This window comes from Lolium perenne, chromosome 6 (assembly GCF_019359855.2).
Source record: "Lolium perenne isolate Kyuss_39 chromosome 6, Kyuss_2.0, whole genome shotgun sequence".
Taxonomy (NCBI): Eukaryota; Viridiplantae; Streptophyta; class Magnoliopsida; order Poales; family Poaceae; genus Lolium; species Lolium perenne.
Window position 1 is genome coordinate 35,515,986 of NC_067249.2, and position 16,157 is coordinate 35,532,142.

The following is a 16,157-nucleotide window of genomic DNA, read 5'->3' on the forward strand; positions in this document are numbered from 1 at the left end:
TCAATGCTTTATCGATTAAAATGTGTATTATCCATTTTGAAAATTATAGACCATCAAAAGCAACGGAAAATATTTGCGTCGGTAAAATACTACATCCATTTGTCTGGAACTGAAGAGTATTGGGGCAGTGGCCGACTCCTGTACAAATTCACACCGAGTTTGCAGTAGTGCTGGGCATGGGCGGATCCAGCTTGTTGGCAAGGGGGGCAGCGGCCCCCCCCCCCCCCCCCCTCAATTGGTAATTCTCCTTGTAATAGTACTCCTAAAGAGTGATTATATTTGCCCCCACTTAAAAGAAAATTTACAACTATAAGCATATTTTTGCCCCCTCTCAATTTTGATCATGGGTCCACCACTGGCTAGTGGCACCGGACTCATAATTTTGGTCCTCATTGCATACTTTATTTCCAACAAGTTTAAGCATCACAGAGCACAAATGTTGAAACGGAAGTATTTCGAGCAAAACCGTGGGCAGTTGCTGCAACAATTGGTATCTCAAAGAGCTGATATTGCAGAGAAAATGATCATAACCTTGGAAGAGCTAGAGAAGGCAACAAATAATTTTGATAAAGCTCGTGAACTTGGTGGCGGCGAGCATGGTACCGTCTATAAAGGCATTTTATCGGACCTCCATGTTGTAGCCATCAAGAAACCAAAGATGGTGGTTCAACGGGAGATTGATGAATAACTACTATACTAAACCTGAACGATTTCGATTTTTCTCAGAGTTTTGGATTTTTTTTGGGATTAATGTGGTGCTGACACGTGTATTCTTTGTCCACTACGTTTTTGCTGTGTACTGTTTTGGCGCTCTCTAGCATTTTAAGAAGGCTTGAAAGCACCTATGCAAATTCTTTTGTCTTCCTTAGACGTGTACCTGTAGTGTTTGCACAGAAACGATCCAAAGTCTGCCGCTTACAGATGTATTGGGGTCCGAGTTGACGACCCAGTTTGCCCCCCACCTCTCCCGTTTCTTCTCGCTACTTCTCTCCATTGTCGCCAGCGATACCAGCGCTGCCTTGCTTCCTCTCTCTCCGCATCCAACGCCGCAGCGCGGTGCCCCGCCGCCTCGACGCCCTCCTCTCCATCCCGAGGAAACTGACGGCACGGAGGAGCTCGACCCCCTCCTCTCCTTCCTGAGGCGGCTGGCGGCGCGGAGGAGCTGGACGCCCTCCTCCCCCTTTCGAGGCAGCGTGGCTATGTGGAGCCGCATCGCCCCTGGTGGCAGCGAGTACCAGATCTTTCTCCAATTCTTGCTTGGTGGCTCGCTCGGATTGATAGCGAGACCTGAAGATGGATTCATTGGAGGAAGAGGAGGAAAACAGAGCGCGTCCTCTGCCGGACCCGGCGGCGACGGGGGCGGCGGGAGCGCGGCCACCTCGGTACCGATGACACCGGAGGAGGACATGACGGCGGTGGCCGAGGCGGAGTGGCGCAGCGCGTCGTCGTGCGCCTCGCCGCTAGCCTGGTCGGAGAGCACGGATCCGTCAGTCCTAAGCGCGGCGTCCCGACCCGCGTGCGCCGCCGACAGCGCATGCCGCGCTTCGACGGGCAGGCAACAGGGGCGGCGGGAGCACGAGCGCGGCCACCTGGGCGCCGGCGACGCCGGAGAAGAACATGACGGCGGCGGCCGAGGCGGAGTGGCGCAGGGGCGGAGGGGGTGGATGCCACACTGTCCGAAAGCGGAAGAAGCAGCGGAGGGGATGGAGATTGTGGCGTCCAACAACAGAAAGGGAGGCAGCGACGTCCACCGGCGGGGCGGAGGCTACCGTGTCCACAGGCCTGAAGGAAGGCGGCGGCGCCTTCTCCGCCGCAGCTCATGTAGCAGCGTCGAGCGTCTCACCCATAGCCGCTACTGTCCTCTCTCTCTACGATATCTCTTCTCTCACAATCTCACCCTCTCCTTCCTCTTTGAAGCAGTGCGCGGCCAGCGACGGGAGGACGATGTTGACCTCCACCGAGAGCCCTCCACCAATCTATGGCGCAGCGCCCTCCCAGTGAGGAGGCCTGGCCTGGCGCCTGCTAGGCGGAACGCATAGCGCCGCCATCCCCGTCCTGCGCCCAGGGCCTGTAGCAGGCAGTTATAGTCGTTGAGGATGCGCGCCGGAGAGGAGGCGGGCCCTCGACCCACTCGCTGTCTCCTTCCTCGACGCCCCGGCGAGCTTGCACTCACGGGGGATGCCGTCCGGGAGATGTCCGGCCACGGCCCAGGGATGGCGCCTTCTTGCGCCGCTACGTTCCGCATATGGAGGTGGCGGTGGGACTGCTCAGGAGGTCCGGCCTCCTCACCCATCCGCGCCGTTGCGTCGGCGTATGTTTCCGCCGGAAGTACTACATGCTGAGCGACTTCGTGGGCGGCGTTGGGCTCAGCGGTCCGACCGACGGCAACCTGCTCTGCAACATCCTCTCCTACGCCTTCGTGGATTCTGGCTGGACTTCACTGCGCTTGGCATGCTGCACTTACCTTATTGCCGCTGGGCTTCTTTTCTCGCTCTGTCACATTCTTGATTTGCATCCGTTCATATCCGAAGAAATGAAGAATGGTCTTGCCCAACACATGTTTGTTTGAATGACCCAACAATTTGGGCATGGATGATTGCCGGGTGAGTTTTCTGTTCATCATGTGTCTTTTATTTGATCTTCTGTTTTGATTCATTTAGATCGGACATAGTTCCAAATACGATACTGAGATGGAATATATTTTGAACATTTTTTTATCTGGTTGAATACTTTTTTTATGCAAGAGATGAACCTAAGAACAAAAAGGCTTGCTGTCTATTATCTTGAGTTTTGATCGAAGGTGTAGTATAGTAAAAACAATGATAGCAAGACATGGACACACCAAAGAGGGGATTAATTATGTTTGTTGTATCATCACCACTTTATATGCTTAGAGAGTAGTCTTTGTTTCCTAGATAGTTTCTTCCTATAAGGAAAAACAAACACGACAAGGGATTATTTTTGCTCTTTGTAGGTACATGCTGCAACACTCAGTTGTAGTTATCCCTTCATACTTTAGTTAGGACAGTAGGGTTATTATCAGATCAATTGTTACTTAAAGTTTTGAAGTGGTGTGCATATATCACAGAAAAATATGCATGTCTGGTTCTTAATCTAAGCAGTACGTTTATTTGGGAGTTTAACATGTATCATCCTTTTGATTGATTATATGGAGGACAGCTTCATATTTCTTTATTAATTTATCTGCTCTTTCTTTAGTGTACGACTAAAAAATCACTCGACATGCCTAATCTCAGGAAAATATTTCATGTTGTCTTGAAGCAAGATAGTGAAGACCAGACTCAAAATTTAGAGTAGAAGCGCATATGTAAGAGTGGTGCTGTTTGGCTTTAGTTCCCGATCCTTCTCATTTGCTGGACGATTCTGTTTGAGTCTGTATATTTCTTTACCTTGAAGGGATACCTGGAAGTATGCACTGTGATAAGTAGAGCTATTTATATATCCACAATCTAATTGACTGGTTAGACCTTTCTTGAATTGACAGTAGACAGTCATCAGCCTTCATATCAGATGGTGTATTGGAAATTTGTTCTTTAATAAAGAAATGGAGTTAGGTGTTTCTCTGAAGTGTATCCATGAGTGATTTATTGCAAGCGTAACTATATACTTTCTTCAGACTGCAGTTCTGATCAAGGGTTTGGATGGTCCTTCTATTGAACATTTAGAGTTCTTCTATTTTAAATCAGGTCAGCATTTGTCTTGAATGAAAGTTCTTTTAGTTTCATGACATATCTAAGAAGTACTATTTTTTGGCATGTTGCCTCATCCTGATTAGAATTTTTCCCTTTTGAAGCAGAGCTGATATGTATCGCTTTATTATGTTGTGGGTGTTGCATAATACAAACTTCAATCAGTGCAGATGTGGTGTGCGATGGTCCAATAAGAATATGTGCTAAATTGGTGTTTTCAAGGTATGCCCCATCGTTGTGTTCTTGCTACTGTTTCTTTTAATAAAATGATTGCAAAGTAGTTGAGAGTTTCCTTGGATGTTACTTTCTAGATACTTACAAGGAAATTTGTGCCTGAGTAGCGTATTTGAATAATGATATGATGTGAATAAATACTAAATACTACACATCGCCTCCGCGAAAATAGCACTTTTGAGATATATTATGAAACTAAAATGTGAACTTTCATTCAATACAAAGGATGACCTGTTTTATCAGGCCATACAGAACTGTTTTTATAAACACCTCCTTGAGAAAGTTAATTAATGGAACGATTCTTTTCGGTGCTATAAGCATTTTCTGATGCTACAGAAAAGTTATTTCCTTAAACAAAATAACCTACCAGATCAAGAGATGGCACTTCTGACGCACTGTGATTATTATTCCCTTGATCGATGGTCTCATCGCATTCTTTATAGCTTGCAATACATTGTAATGCAACCTTGAACTGAAGCTTTCTTCAGAGAACAATTTTTGTGACATACTGCAAGGAAGAATAATGCAGTCTTGGCTTTTATATGCATGTAATATTTGTTGCAACAGGGGTGCAATCTTGGCTACCCGCAGGATTCCTTGGACACTGGACATGAATGGGGTACCAAGCCCTATGTCAGCCAATTATATGGTAATGTATTGGTCCAAATAAACCAAGTACAACCCAGGTTTGGTTAAAAGGATACAAATTGGCTCAACCTATGAAACAAAATATAGGCGTACTAGGGATAAGATAATTATTTGGATTCTTACTTTCTTATGTTGCTTACCATCCTATATTTTTTTTGGTAATTGTGCAATACTGATATTTCCTATCCACACCTCGCCTATCTGCAAACAACTACTTGCATCGTCTTGTGGAAATTTATTAATTGTGCAATAGGGATATTTGTTCAGAAGCTTTTAAGCACCGCTCTAGCAGAATTGTGCTCATTTTGCCTACTGTTGTCTCTAAATATTTGTTTCCCTTCCATAAGGATTGGAATTTGTTTCTCTCAAATTAGCCGTGCTTGATTGTGTGTGTACTCAGCTGTAAAGGAAGATGAAGTGACCATGATATCTGCCGCTGAATTCAGGTATATACATTGATTCTTCATCTATTTTCCTTCACTGTTTGTTCTCAGCTAGACAAAATGATGCAAAGGAATTTCATGGAGTTGAACATACAATATGACGTCCCAGTTATTTTTTCCTTTTGTTATGCAAATTTGTTAGGAGCAGACTCATTATAGCACGGGTGGGGGAAATGTTGTTGCCGCCAAGTGGGGCAGCGCGGGTGCTGACTCGGGTTGCGGCCGCCAACCCTTGGGCACCATCGCATCCGACGAGTCTTCATCGCTTTGGGACAATGCCGCCGTCTCCTTCCAGGTGTGATGGAATGGGTATGATGAGACCGATAAGATGGCCCAGAATTTTCAGCTAATAATCCTGCAATGGTTAAGTGACTGATTTGAAATATCATCTCTGATTTGCATCATCCGTTTAACTGTCCTACGGTGCACGAGCACGATGCAGGTTTCCAGCCGTTGACATAAGATACCTTATGGCCTGATACAGTCATGATATTTACTATGCAGCCATACACTCAGCATTTCTTATGCACACATAGTTGTTTAAACGTGGACATGACAAAGAGCATTTCTTATGCGCACATAGTTTTTTGAAACGAGGCAAGACTTGCCATTTTCATTAATAGAGAAGAAAAGGTGGTCAGTTTATTAACGGAAAACCGACCAAAAACCAGTACAAACACCCATGCCGACCGTCATGGAACACGACCGTCGCATGGGCAAACACAACCACCCTGGCAACCCACCGAAGCTGCACAAACACCACCTAGGCGAAGATCGTCGTCGAGGTTGCCCACCGGCGTCATCGTCATCACTCCGCACCCGCAGCGACTCCGACTTCCCCGAAGAAGCGACCAACAAAGAAGACCTTGCCGAAGCGGCACCGCGAGGTTCAAGCTGGCCAACGCCAAACAGGTGGCTCCTCGTGTAGGGGAAAGCAGCTCCGACTCGGATGACGAGCTCCGGCGAGGGGATGCGCAAGACCCGCGCCGAAGGTGAACTTCACCTGGACCGCCCCTTGCAGGTCATCGTACGCCGCCCAAGAGAAGACCTCGAAGAACATGGCAGCTCCGACTCCACAGCAACGGAAGACCAGCATGGAGGAAACTCGGACACGCCGGGCCAAGCCGACTAACAAGGTCTTTCCGCGACCAAACCATCACTCTTCAACGCCATCGTTGCCACATAAGCCGCCACACGGAACACCGACATCGCCGGTTGGACACCTGCCAACCGCGAAGATGTGTGCGTCCAGCCCAAAGGAAGAGCAGATGTGATCGAGGTCTTCTAGACGACGCCCCAAAGGAGGTAAGCGACGTGAGACGACGCCCGTCGCCCTACCCAACAGGGCCAAAGCTTTCACCCGAAGAGCCTGATCCGAGCTTGGAGGCCGAGGGAGCTCCACGGCAGTGCCTCCAACGAGGGAACAACGCCCGCAGGCGCAGCCACCGCCGGCCGGACATAGCCGGGCAGACTTTCGCCCGGAACATCAAGGCCACCATCCCCACGCAACTGGCCGAAGCCAGCCTGCAGTTCCACTGGCCCGCACACACCTGCAACCACGACCGCGCCATCGCGAAGCAGGGCCACCACAGACCTCGCCGCCGACGAAGTCGACGGGCCAGATCCTGCACGATCTGGCCACCACCTCCAGGGCGCCGCCGACGACCAGCAACAGCCAGCAGGCCGCCACCCCGCACAAAGGAACCACATAGTTGTTTAACTGAACTACATAATTACCACGATCCGGCGCGGCGTGCCGCCGCGCCCTTCTTTGCTAGTTTATTAATGAGGTCGCTATCCTATCACAAATCAACCATAGGAATGTAGTAAAATTATATGGTTGCTGTCTTGAAACAGAAGTCACATTGTTGGTCTACGAGTTCATATCCAATGGAACCCTTTATGATCATCTTCATGTCGAAGGGCCAATTTAATTGTCATGGGGTGACAGGCTACGGATAGCAATTGAAACGGCAAAATCTCTACCATATCTTCACTCAACAACTTCAATACCTATCATCCATAGGGATATCAAGCCTGCAAACATACTTTTGGATGATACTCTTACAGCAAAGGTAGCAGATTTTGGAGCTTCAAGGTACATTCCATTGGAAATCAGGGTTAACAACAATGGTGCAAGGTACACTAGAATATCTGGACCCAATGTACTTCTGCACACGGCGCCTCACCGAGAAAAGTGATGTTTATAGCTTTGGTATTATGCTTATAGAAATGATGACTAGAAAGAAGCCATTTGACTATATGGCTTCTGAAGACAATGGTCTTGGGGCACATTTTGCTACCTTATTTGCAGAAGGCAATCTGATGCAAATATTAGATCCACAAGTTATGAGTGAGGATGGCAACACAGTTGAAGAGATCGCTGCAATTGCAGTAGCATGTGTAAAATTAAATAGGGAGGAACGGCCAACTATGAGACAAGTAGAGTTGAGACTAGAAGCCGCTCAATGGCCCAACGGATTTGAGGCGAATGGTGATGTTACAAAAATTCTCCTTTAGAATCCAGAGAAGAATCGACTAGCAGGCAGTATAGCATGGAAGAAGAGTACATTACGTCTGCAAGATATCCGCGGTAGTTCTTCTTAGACATGATTTTTAGCAGAAATAAATAAAATTTCAGAGATTTATGTGCACCCTGTTAGCCTAGTGATGAGTTTCTTCTGAGACTTTTCGTGATGGCTGTTTTGTTTCTCAACTTTTTATTATTACTTGTATCCAGTGTAAGCTCACAATCAGCTTTGTATGCTCACCGCTATCTATTTGCCTGTCTCTAAGACAAAGTATGTCTTCTGGTATGATGGAGATTGTGTTTCCTATTTCTATGGCTAAGCATGGGCGGATCCAGCTTGTTGGCAAGGGGGGCAGCTGCCCCCCCCCCCTCAATTGGTAATTCTCCTTGTAATAGTACTCGTAAAGAGTGATTTGCCCCCACTTAAAAAGAAAATCTACACCTATAAGCATATTTTTGCCCCCTCTCAATTTTGATCTTGGATCCGCCACTGGTGCTGGGGCAGACAACCACTGAGACGTGGATGAAGCCGGGGGACAAAAATCCAGGAATGTTGCCGTTGCATCGCTTCACTGCCAACACCTAGAAACCTATATCCGCCACATGAGAGAAGAGGCAGACACAAATCACATGGATCATTGGCTGCCATTATCAAGAACGTCGTCAAGACGCCCAAAATAACCTAGAATTAAAATACTGTGGAGAAGCAATGTCTATGCCCATAATCCTTTTTACATGTGAACTACTAATTTAGTCAACAAAATATAAGATAAATATCACAAAAATACTATAGGAAACTTCTTTTGAATATAAATCCAATGGTATAATTTTTATGGCATATATGTTACATTTTGTTGATCAAATTTATAGTCAAACCTGGTCAAAAAAAATTATAGTCAAACTTTCTCCTCGAAATGCGTAATACCATTGTAAACCTGTATGGAGGTAGTACTTCCAATTTACATAGAGTCGTGACTTAAATCTACTCCTACTATTCTCAAATAAGTGCACTTCTAGCATTTGTCCCAAGTCAAACCTTTTAAATTTTAACCATAGAAAAATTATAGCAACATTTATGACATTAAATTAGTACGATTAAATTCGTCTTAAGTTCCTCTGTCCCGGTTTTAGGGCCTACATGTATTCCTAGATTATAATTAATGTTGGTCAAATTTGAAAATATTTGACAAAGAACAAAAGTTAAAAGTACACTTTTTTGGTGAGGAAGTAATATAAATTTTTACTGTGCCAAACACCGCAATAATCATTCAATCATATATGGTTTAAAGTATGGATAATCAATCAGTGAATAATAATCATTCAGGATTCCCAGATCAAGAACTAAGAATTACATCTCAGACATGATGGTTGATGTCTAAAAGCCAGTCTACAATAACGCACACACAGCTTATCTTCCTTCTTTCTGTGCAGAGAAGATGGCATCACACATTGAAACATGGGTGGAAAGCAGCAGCACTGAAGAAGCATAGAAGCTCCAGTCTTGTTTAGCGAATCTAGTTTCTTCTTCAAGGGCCAGCACAGACGGCTTGTTGCTAGCAGAGTCTATCCAGAGCTGCGCCGCTAGTTCGATGAGAGGAAATGCACTCGGGCGAGGGGATACTCCTTCCCGGAAACCCAGACGGCGGTCTGCGACCACTGCACCTCCTCCCAATCCAGATTGTCCTTCAGTACCTGCATATGCCCAACAGGGTGAATACACAACAAACATACTTGCTTGAATTATCCCCGTCTATGCATATCCCAGCACACAATGAACATACTTGACTGATCCCCCACAAGGAAGAGATGATACTGCTGGTTGGTGTAGAGGTAGGAACAAGAAAACAACCTACCTCAACATGCTCAGCTGGCAGCGGGATACCAATAGATCTCATGGCTATCTCGGGCATGGCTTTCTTACAGCGTGACCACCGGAACACGTCCCGGTGCTCATGCTCACCCCTGTCCCTGTTCTTTTCCACTTCTATGTCTGATGCATTGGAGTTTGGCCCGACAGAGCGAGGTTTCTCTCCACTAAAGCACAGCTCGTACCTGTGGGAACTTAAGGGCAGCAAGAACAAAATTGAACGACAGTGAGTAATATGTAAGCAAAAGTGAAAATTCTGGACAAGCATAAAAAACATAGTGTTGAGACAATAAGTTATACCTCTTGAAGTGTGTTTCCAAGTATATGACTTCACCCTTTTTCAGCCTTGCAGAGGTATAAAGCGACTTTTTAAATCCCTTGTCCGCCACAATGCTGATACTATACTTTAACCTGAACGGAAAAAAAAAAACAGAGCTTGCGATGAGCAACCTCATCTCAAAATAGAACTGCCCAAGACATGAGCACTTAAAAAACACAAGAACTAGTATGACAAAGAAATGGCAATGTAGGTGCTGAAAATGAGGGATTTCAGACGGCAAGTGAGAAAAGTACCATGGCTCGTTGCAGAGATTGAACCCTATAGTGACTTCCCGAACAAACCTTTGTTGACGTAATGCATTCTGCATGAAACATAATGAGAAAACCATAGTAGAAACAAGGGTCGCTGGTTACAAGAAGAAAATACTGTGGAGTAAAACCTCTCTCCATTCAGTTGAACTTTGTTAAAGATAAAAAGAACATAGAGTATCAGAAAATTACCGAAGCCGCTGCTCTTGTTGTTATTGTACGCTCCACTGCAGCTGGAGCAAGTGTAGGCTCCACAGCTGATGTATGTCTAAGGTGAGGCTCAAGATCAATGGTACCACCACCTTTCTGCAAAGCATAGAGCATGATGAGCAAACAGTCTTGGGACAGTGATCAATAAAATGATTTCATGAGGTTGTAGCAACAACAGAATCAAATAAAAGGAAAACATTCTAAACCTTAACAATGCAGCAGCGTTCTATGCGAAAGCTACAAGCAATTCCAGCACCCCAAGCACGTGAGCGGACATTGTTCCTTAGTGTTGAAGTATAGCCTGGAAATATACCATGTTTTATAAGCATACACGTTCAACCATCTGACAAGTCCAACTGAGCTGACAAAAAATTAGTTAAGGCTTACTGTCTTGTGGTGGTAGAACACGAACACTTGCACGTAATTCTTGGATAGCAGAAGGCGGAGGTGATGATGTCGGAGAGCAGTAACCAGTATGCATTAGCACTAAGAGCAACAACCATTAGAACATAATCTTTATGAACTACTTTAAGAGATTGGAGAAAAATAATGAAGACCTACCAGCAACAAGGTCTGAATCATTTGTATAAACATCTGTGCCCCAAAGCTGAGCACCTTTTACCTACAAAACAGTGATTATCTGTGAGCAAAGTAGCTAAGGGTACAACTGAGTTACAGTTGCCAAACAACACTTGCTAAGTACAAGGCCACTGTAATCTTTGGCATATGTGACTTCAAGAAATGTAAGACCAATAGCGAATTCATCCACACTTCAGAAAAATAGAGTGAAAACTCAACTGCAGAAATTCCTATCGCATTCATCAAAAACCAAAAGGGAAGATGGTTATGCATTTTCAAGTGTGTTCATCATTAATTGATTTTCTTATGCTGTTTACAACACCAGCCCAACGATCGACAAAGTGATTAAGAATCTGACACAGAAATCACTTGTAAAATCGATACACTTACTTGCCGATTAGTGGAAGTAACAAACTTTGCAGGTATCCGAATCTCGAGTGTAGGACCATTTTGTTGATTCTCAGCAGTTTTAGCATCTGGGATTGCTTCAAACTCTTTCCATGATTTCAGAAGCTCTTGCACGCATTCCCCAGCTTTATATATAATAGCAGATACCTCAGACTTACCTACACCAACGAGAATACTGGGATTACAAATATAAAGCTAGCACGCGTGTAGACCATTGAAAAAGAAAATACTTTCATGCAGCTTGAAACTGGATTCTCGTCAATGATTTCTATGTAAAAGGAAATTCAAATAAATGGATCGTGTAATTAATATTTTTTTGCGCCACCTGGATTTAGCCAAAAGTTAGACAGGGCAAAAATATGCATGTGCAAAATATAAAATTGATCAGCTCAAATGTAAAGGGTTTTCAAATACTGAAGTGGATACGTAAGAGCACCGAAATCTCGCGGTATGAAAATGTGCACTACAACCTCAATATGCACTGAAACTTTATGACAAGGAAATGTAAAAATCATCTAGGCGCTAAGCTTTTGATTACTCCACTTTTGAAAGAAGCGTCACTATCCATTCTTCCATTTTATTCAGCTAGAAAGGAAGATATCTGACTGACCTGGAGACCTGCAAGAAGAAATAAAGAACATGAGATTTTCCAACGGCGTTATCTCTTATAAATTATTGTATGGCCTATCAAGCAGAAGTCAGACAGCGCCTATCTTTCATTCTCAGTGAGAGAAGTATAAATATCCAAAAATGATGAATCTGGATCGTGATAGCTACGTTCACACTACTATGCTATTTGAATGAAGTATGAGAAATATGGAAAGATTCAGTCTGAAACTTACCCTTCATCACGCATTTTGGACCGAAACCGAGGTTCCCGTTGAGATACTTGACTACCTCCCTTTGACTGTGCCATCCTCCTTCCCTGAATACTTTCAAAAGTATCTTTATCTTTCTCTGTATCTCCTACAGGACTAGTATCAGCTGATTCTTTGTCATTATATTTGCTACTTTGGTCATGCCGGTCCACTCTATCCACATCCTTCTCTCTTTTCTTGTCCTTAGGATCTCTAACATGAGATTTCCATGTGTCATCTTTAAGTGTCTTCATTTCAGCAGCAGTATTTTCATGCTCAGCAGGTTTAACAGCTGCATCAGATGTTTTTTTCTCTAGTATTAAATTCTCCTTGTCAACTGCTACAAATGATTCCTTCTTGGCAGAATCCTTCTCACGATCATTTTGTTTTGCTTCTGATCTGCTCTCAGATGAAGTTGAATTGTCTACGAAATTGGAAGAGCCAACAGGCATCCGATGTGCCAGAGATGAGCTCTTATCATCACGGGACTCAAGACGTTGTATTTTGGCAGATCTTCCATCATGTTCAGAAGAAACATGGAAATCACTGCTGCCAGGTTGAATGAGTTTCCCAGAAGGGCTCGAGTATAGGCTGCTCTCGTCCAAATGTCGTTTAGCAGGTGTAGAGTGGCTACCTTCCTCATGCAACCTTTTTGGAGCACCACTCATTTTCCCTACAAAAATGGCAATGAGTCCTTCAATGTGAGCCAAGAATAAACACAAATGTAAAAGGAAAGAGATTGAAGTCTTTGACACAAGACACTGTAAAAACAATTAGATTGGGTCAGATCATGTTTGTTACTTTGTTCTTTTTTTAGAAGACAGATAGCAAAATAACAAATTCATATATGGGTTTGTTGTATCTATGCCATTGCAATTTTCACAGGTCGGGAAAATGCCATTTAGAAAAACCAAACTTGGAAATATGCCATTCAAACTTCCTCATACCTCTACTCATGCCATGTGTTCCAATACCAGTACATATACAGCTCCTATACTCTCGTATGTACATTTCTACTCCAGTATGAACACGTAGAAAAGGAAAGAAGGAACCAGACCAAATTCCCCTCCCAAATATCACGCGCACAGCCGAACTCTTATTCTTCTACTCAAAGGTCACGCGCGCAGATGAACTCAAATCCCTAGTGTGCCGGCTGCAGCAGTCAGGTTCGGTGGCAGCTGGTGTCTTCAGCGGCCGCTGCTGGGGGCTTCAACGCCTGTGGCTGGAACCATCCCTCACGCGACGCGGCAGACAGAGGAGCCCGCAGCTGAAGGAGATCGCGTGACGCGGTGGCCAGAGGAGCCCGCGACTGGAGTAGCTCGCATGGTCGCTGGTGGAGGCCCTCCATCGCACGAGGCGACGGCCTTAGGAGCTCGCAGCTGGAACCCTTGCCCGACGAGGCTGGAGGATGTGTTGCTTGTTCATGGAGTCGCTGATGCCTGGGTGCCCGTACGAGTTAGTTCCCAATTCGCTAACCTCACAACTCCAACTCTTCTCTCCAGTAATGCTTGTAAAAACAATTAATTTCGCTATTTTTTCCATTGAAATTTCTTCCAAAAGTTGGTCAGAGGGGTAGTATGGTAAAATACTGAAATAATGCATTTTTAGCTGTCATTCTATTAAGTGGAGCGAATGGCATATGTAGAGGCATGAGGAAGTTGTAGCGTCATATCCAAGTTTGGTTTTGGGGCATTTTTCCAACCGGTGAAAATTGGAGTAGAGTAAATCCAATTAACATTTTATATAATTGCACTACAAGGTTTACAATAAGGTTGTCGTGAAACAAGTTATACAACGTAATGAGAATGTCCTTTTATGATGGGTGCTGACCAAAATGTTGAGGTCTGAACAGACCAAATCATGTCAAGAGACAGAAAAAAGAAACTCTCCCTAAAAATGCAACATATGTGTACAAATCAAAATCAAGAGAAGCAAAATTAGCGAACTACAGAATAAGCATACTAGGAAGCAGGTGATCAAAAATCTTCAAGGACGAGCGGCAATCCAGGGGGCATACTGATAGCATGGATCGAATATGGAGGAAATATGTGTAACATGGAACCAACATCAGAAACACTCTAACTAGACACTCCTTTTTGTGGATTCAATTGTGGTGACCATCCACTTCGATGACCGTAAAACTGGAACAGAACGTTCCAATGAATATTTATTTACAATAAATCGGTATACATATGGATGATCTAAAGCCTGATAGTAAGGTGTTGAACCCCTCAAATCAACTCCATCCACCAAGGGCAGGGGGTGAATGCAGGAAAAATGGCATTCCCTTCTGACCGAGATCGATCAATTAAATCTTGACCAAAATGCAGAGGTCTGAACAGACCCAATCATGTCGAGAGAACTAAAAAAGAAACCCTCCCTAGATGTAAACTCTTAATTTGAAAACATTCCACGATATGCGTACCAATCAAAATCCAGAGATACAAATTAGCTAATTACACAATAAGCAACACTTTCTAGAAAGCAAGTGATCAAAAAAGAAAATCAAGGACGAGCAGCAATCCAGGGGCCGTGCTGGAAGCAGGGGATAGTAAATGGTGGAATAACGTGGAACAGGACAAACACTCTAACTGGATGAACAATCCTATTTGTTGATTCCATGAGATGTTTACAATAAAACAGTATTCATTCGAATGATCTAAAGCGTGATGGCAAGGCGTTGAACCCCTCGAATCAACTCCATCAAGCGAGGGCAGGAGGGCGGATGCAGAAAAAAAAAAGGCCTCTCCTTTCGGGCGAGATCGATCGGTTAAATCCTGGGGCCAAACTGTAATGTCCCTGAGGAGAAGATCTAGAGCTGAACCCCCAATCTTATTCGCCTTTTGGAAGATAGTACAGTATCCAGCTTCAGCCCAAAATGGCCAGGAAAAATGTTGAATCAGCTCCGGCAAGTTAGGGTTCGTCACCACCAAACTAGCAGGGGCGAATCTTAGACGGTCCGCACACACACAAAATTCTTGAAGGTTGGTTTGGGATGTCAAATCATGTATGGATGGATGAAATGAGGTACGAGTTCGTCGTACCTTGGGAACCGGCGTCCGAGATTGCGGGGAGGAATGAGGTTAAGAGGTGGGACGGCGGCGGACGAGCAGGGTTCGGGCGGGTGCGGCGTCGGCGGCGGTCAAGAACTGAAGCCCTGGCTGCGGAGAGAGGCAGATGCAGGCCGTAGCTGGCAGCAGTGGCGCTCGGTCGCGGCCGCCGGCCGTGGCCGTGGGGGAGAGGGTGAGAGAGAGAGGCAGGAGCGGCGAGGGGGTTTCTCGGTCAGTATTTGACGATTTTGACCCCTCTAGTAAACGTCACCAAAGATATGGACAACGTAAAAAAATCAAAGAAATGGACTAACCATCTCAAAAAAATGGACTAACCTAGGTACCCTTGACCTAGGCTCACTGAGATGTGGGCCCATGTCAGATAGGCCCACGTGTCAACAACCGAGCGTTGTTTAGGATAGCGCCGTTTATGTACCCCACACTCCAAATTAGAAATAATACGCAATTTCTTCAGACGAGAACGATGTCCCAAAAAAAAAACGATGTCCCAACACGACGTCATAACTTCCTTCTAGTCGAACTTCATCACCTTGGGTCATCCAGTTCAAAACAATATCCACTCTTTCCATGACCTTGGCATCTCTAAGACTAGTGATAAATACCCCAACATGCTTCTTCCATATCAGCAATATCGGCATTGTTATTTAATAGAGTGGACTTGTTGACATGATGAACATTTTCGATTCTAGATATCTAATAAAGAAGTGACAAAAATGCATCAACGAAAATATATATTAACGCATAATAAACCATTATAAAATCACTGAAGAACGAAGTCATGCCATGACAAGTCTTCTAAGGCCTAACCTCATAACCGAAATCCAACAAACCCTAGCCCTAACCAATCCTCCAAACCATAACATACGGACAATAATCATGGTGCTTACTAACCATCATACCAATCACCAGCTCCTAATACAACGATAAGAAACCATACATTTTGAAAATTTTGCTACAATAAGGGTTTAAAAAATTAAACAATGCAACCAAATTCTATTTTTCTACTAATCAA

At 44.6% G+C, this 16,157-nt stretch overlaps 2 protein-coding genes and 1 pseudogene across 2 annotated transcripts; 1 reads left to right on the forward strand and 2 right to left on the reverse strand.

The window, feature by feature from the left end:
- The first annotated feature begins 379 nt into the window (after nucleotides 1-379).
- On the forward strand, nucleotides 380-7,632 carry LOC127308349 (wall-associated receptor kinase 3-like; annotated as a pseudogene).
- A 1,194-nt stretch (nucleotides 7,633-8,826) lies between these two features.
- On the reverse strand, nucleotides 8,827-11,272 carry LOC127308348 (uncharacterized). The gene is made up of 9 exons (XM_051339153.2): nucleotides 11,200-11,272; nucleotides 10,792-10,852; nucleotides 10,618-10,716; nucleotides 10,437-10,531; nucleotides 10,213-10,326; nucleotides 10,006-10,073; nucleotides 9,733-9,843; nucleotides 9,419-9,617; nucleotides 8,827-9,257 (listed from the first exon to the last, which is right to left on the reverse strand). Exons 3-9 carry the CDS (start codon nucleotides 10,709-10,711, stop codon nucleotides 9,147-9,149), a joined length of 792 nt encoding a protein of 263 aa, XP_051195113.1. The 5' UTR covers nucleotides 10,712-10,716; nucleotides 10,792-10,852; nucleotides 11,200-11,272; the 3' UTR covers nucleotides 8,827-9,146.
- A 6-nt stretch (nucleotides 11,273-11,278) lies between these two features.
- On the reverse strand, nucleotides 11,279-15,365 carry LOC139830146 (uncharacterized). Its single transcript, XM_071821587.1, has 3 exons — nucleotides 15,119-15,365; nucleotides 12,060-12,747; nucleotides 11,279-11,835 (listed from the first exon to the last, which is right to left on the reverse strand). The coding sequence occupies exons 2-3, from the start codon at nucleotides 12,740-12,742 to the stop codon at nucleotides 11,799-11,801; spliced, it is 720 nt and encodes a 239-aa protein (XP_071677688.1). The 5' UTR covers nucleotides 12,743-12,747; nucleotides 15,119-15,365; the 3' UTR covers nucleotides 11,279-11,798.
- Between the last annotated feature and the right edge of the window lie 792 nt (nucleotides 15,366-16,157).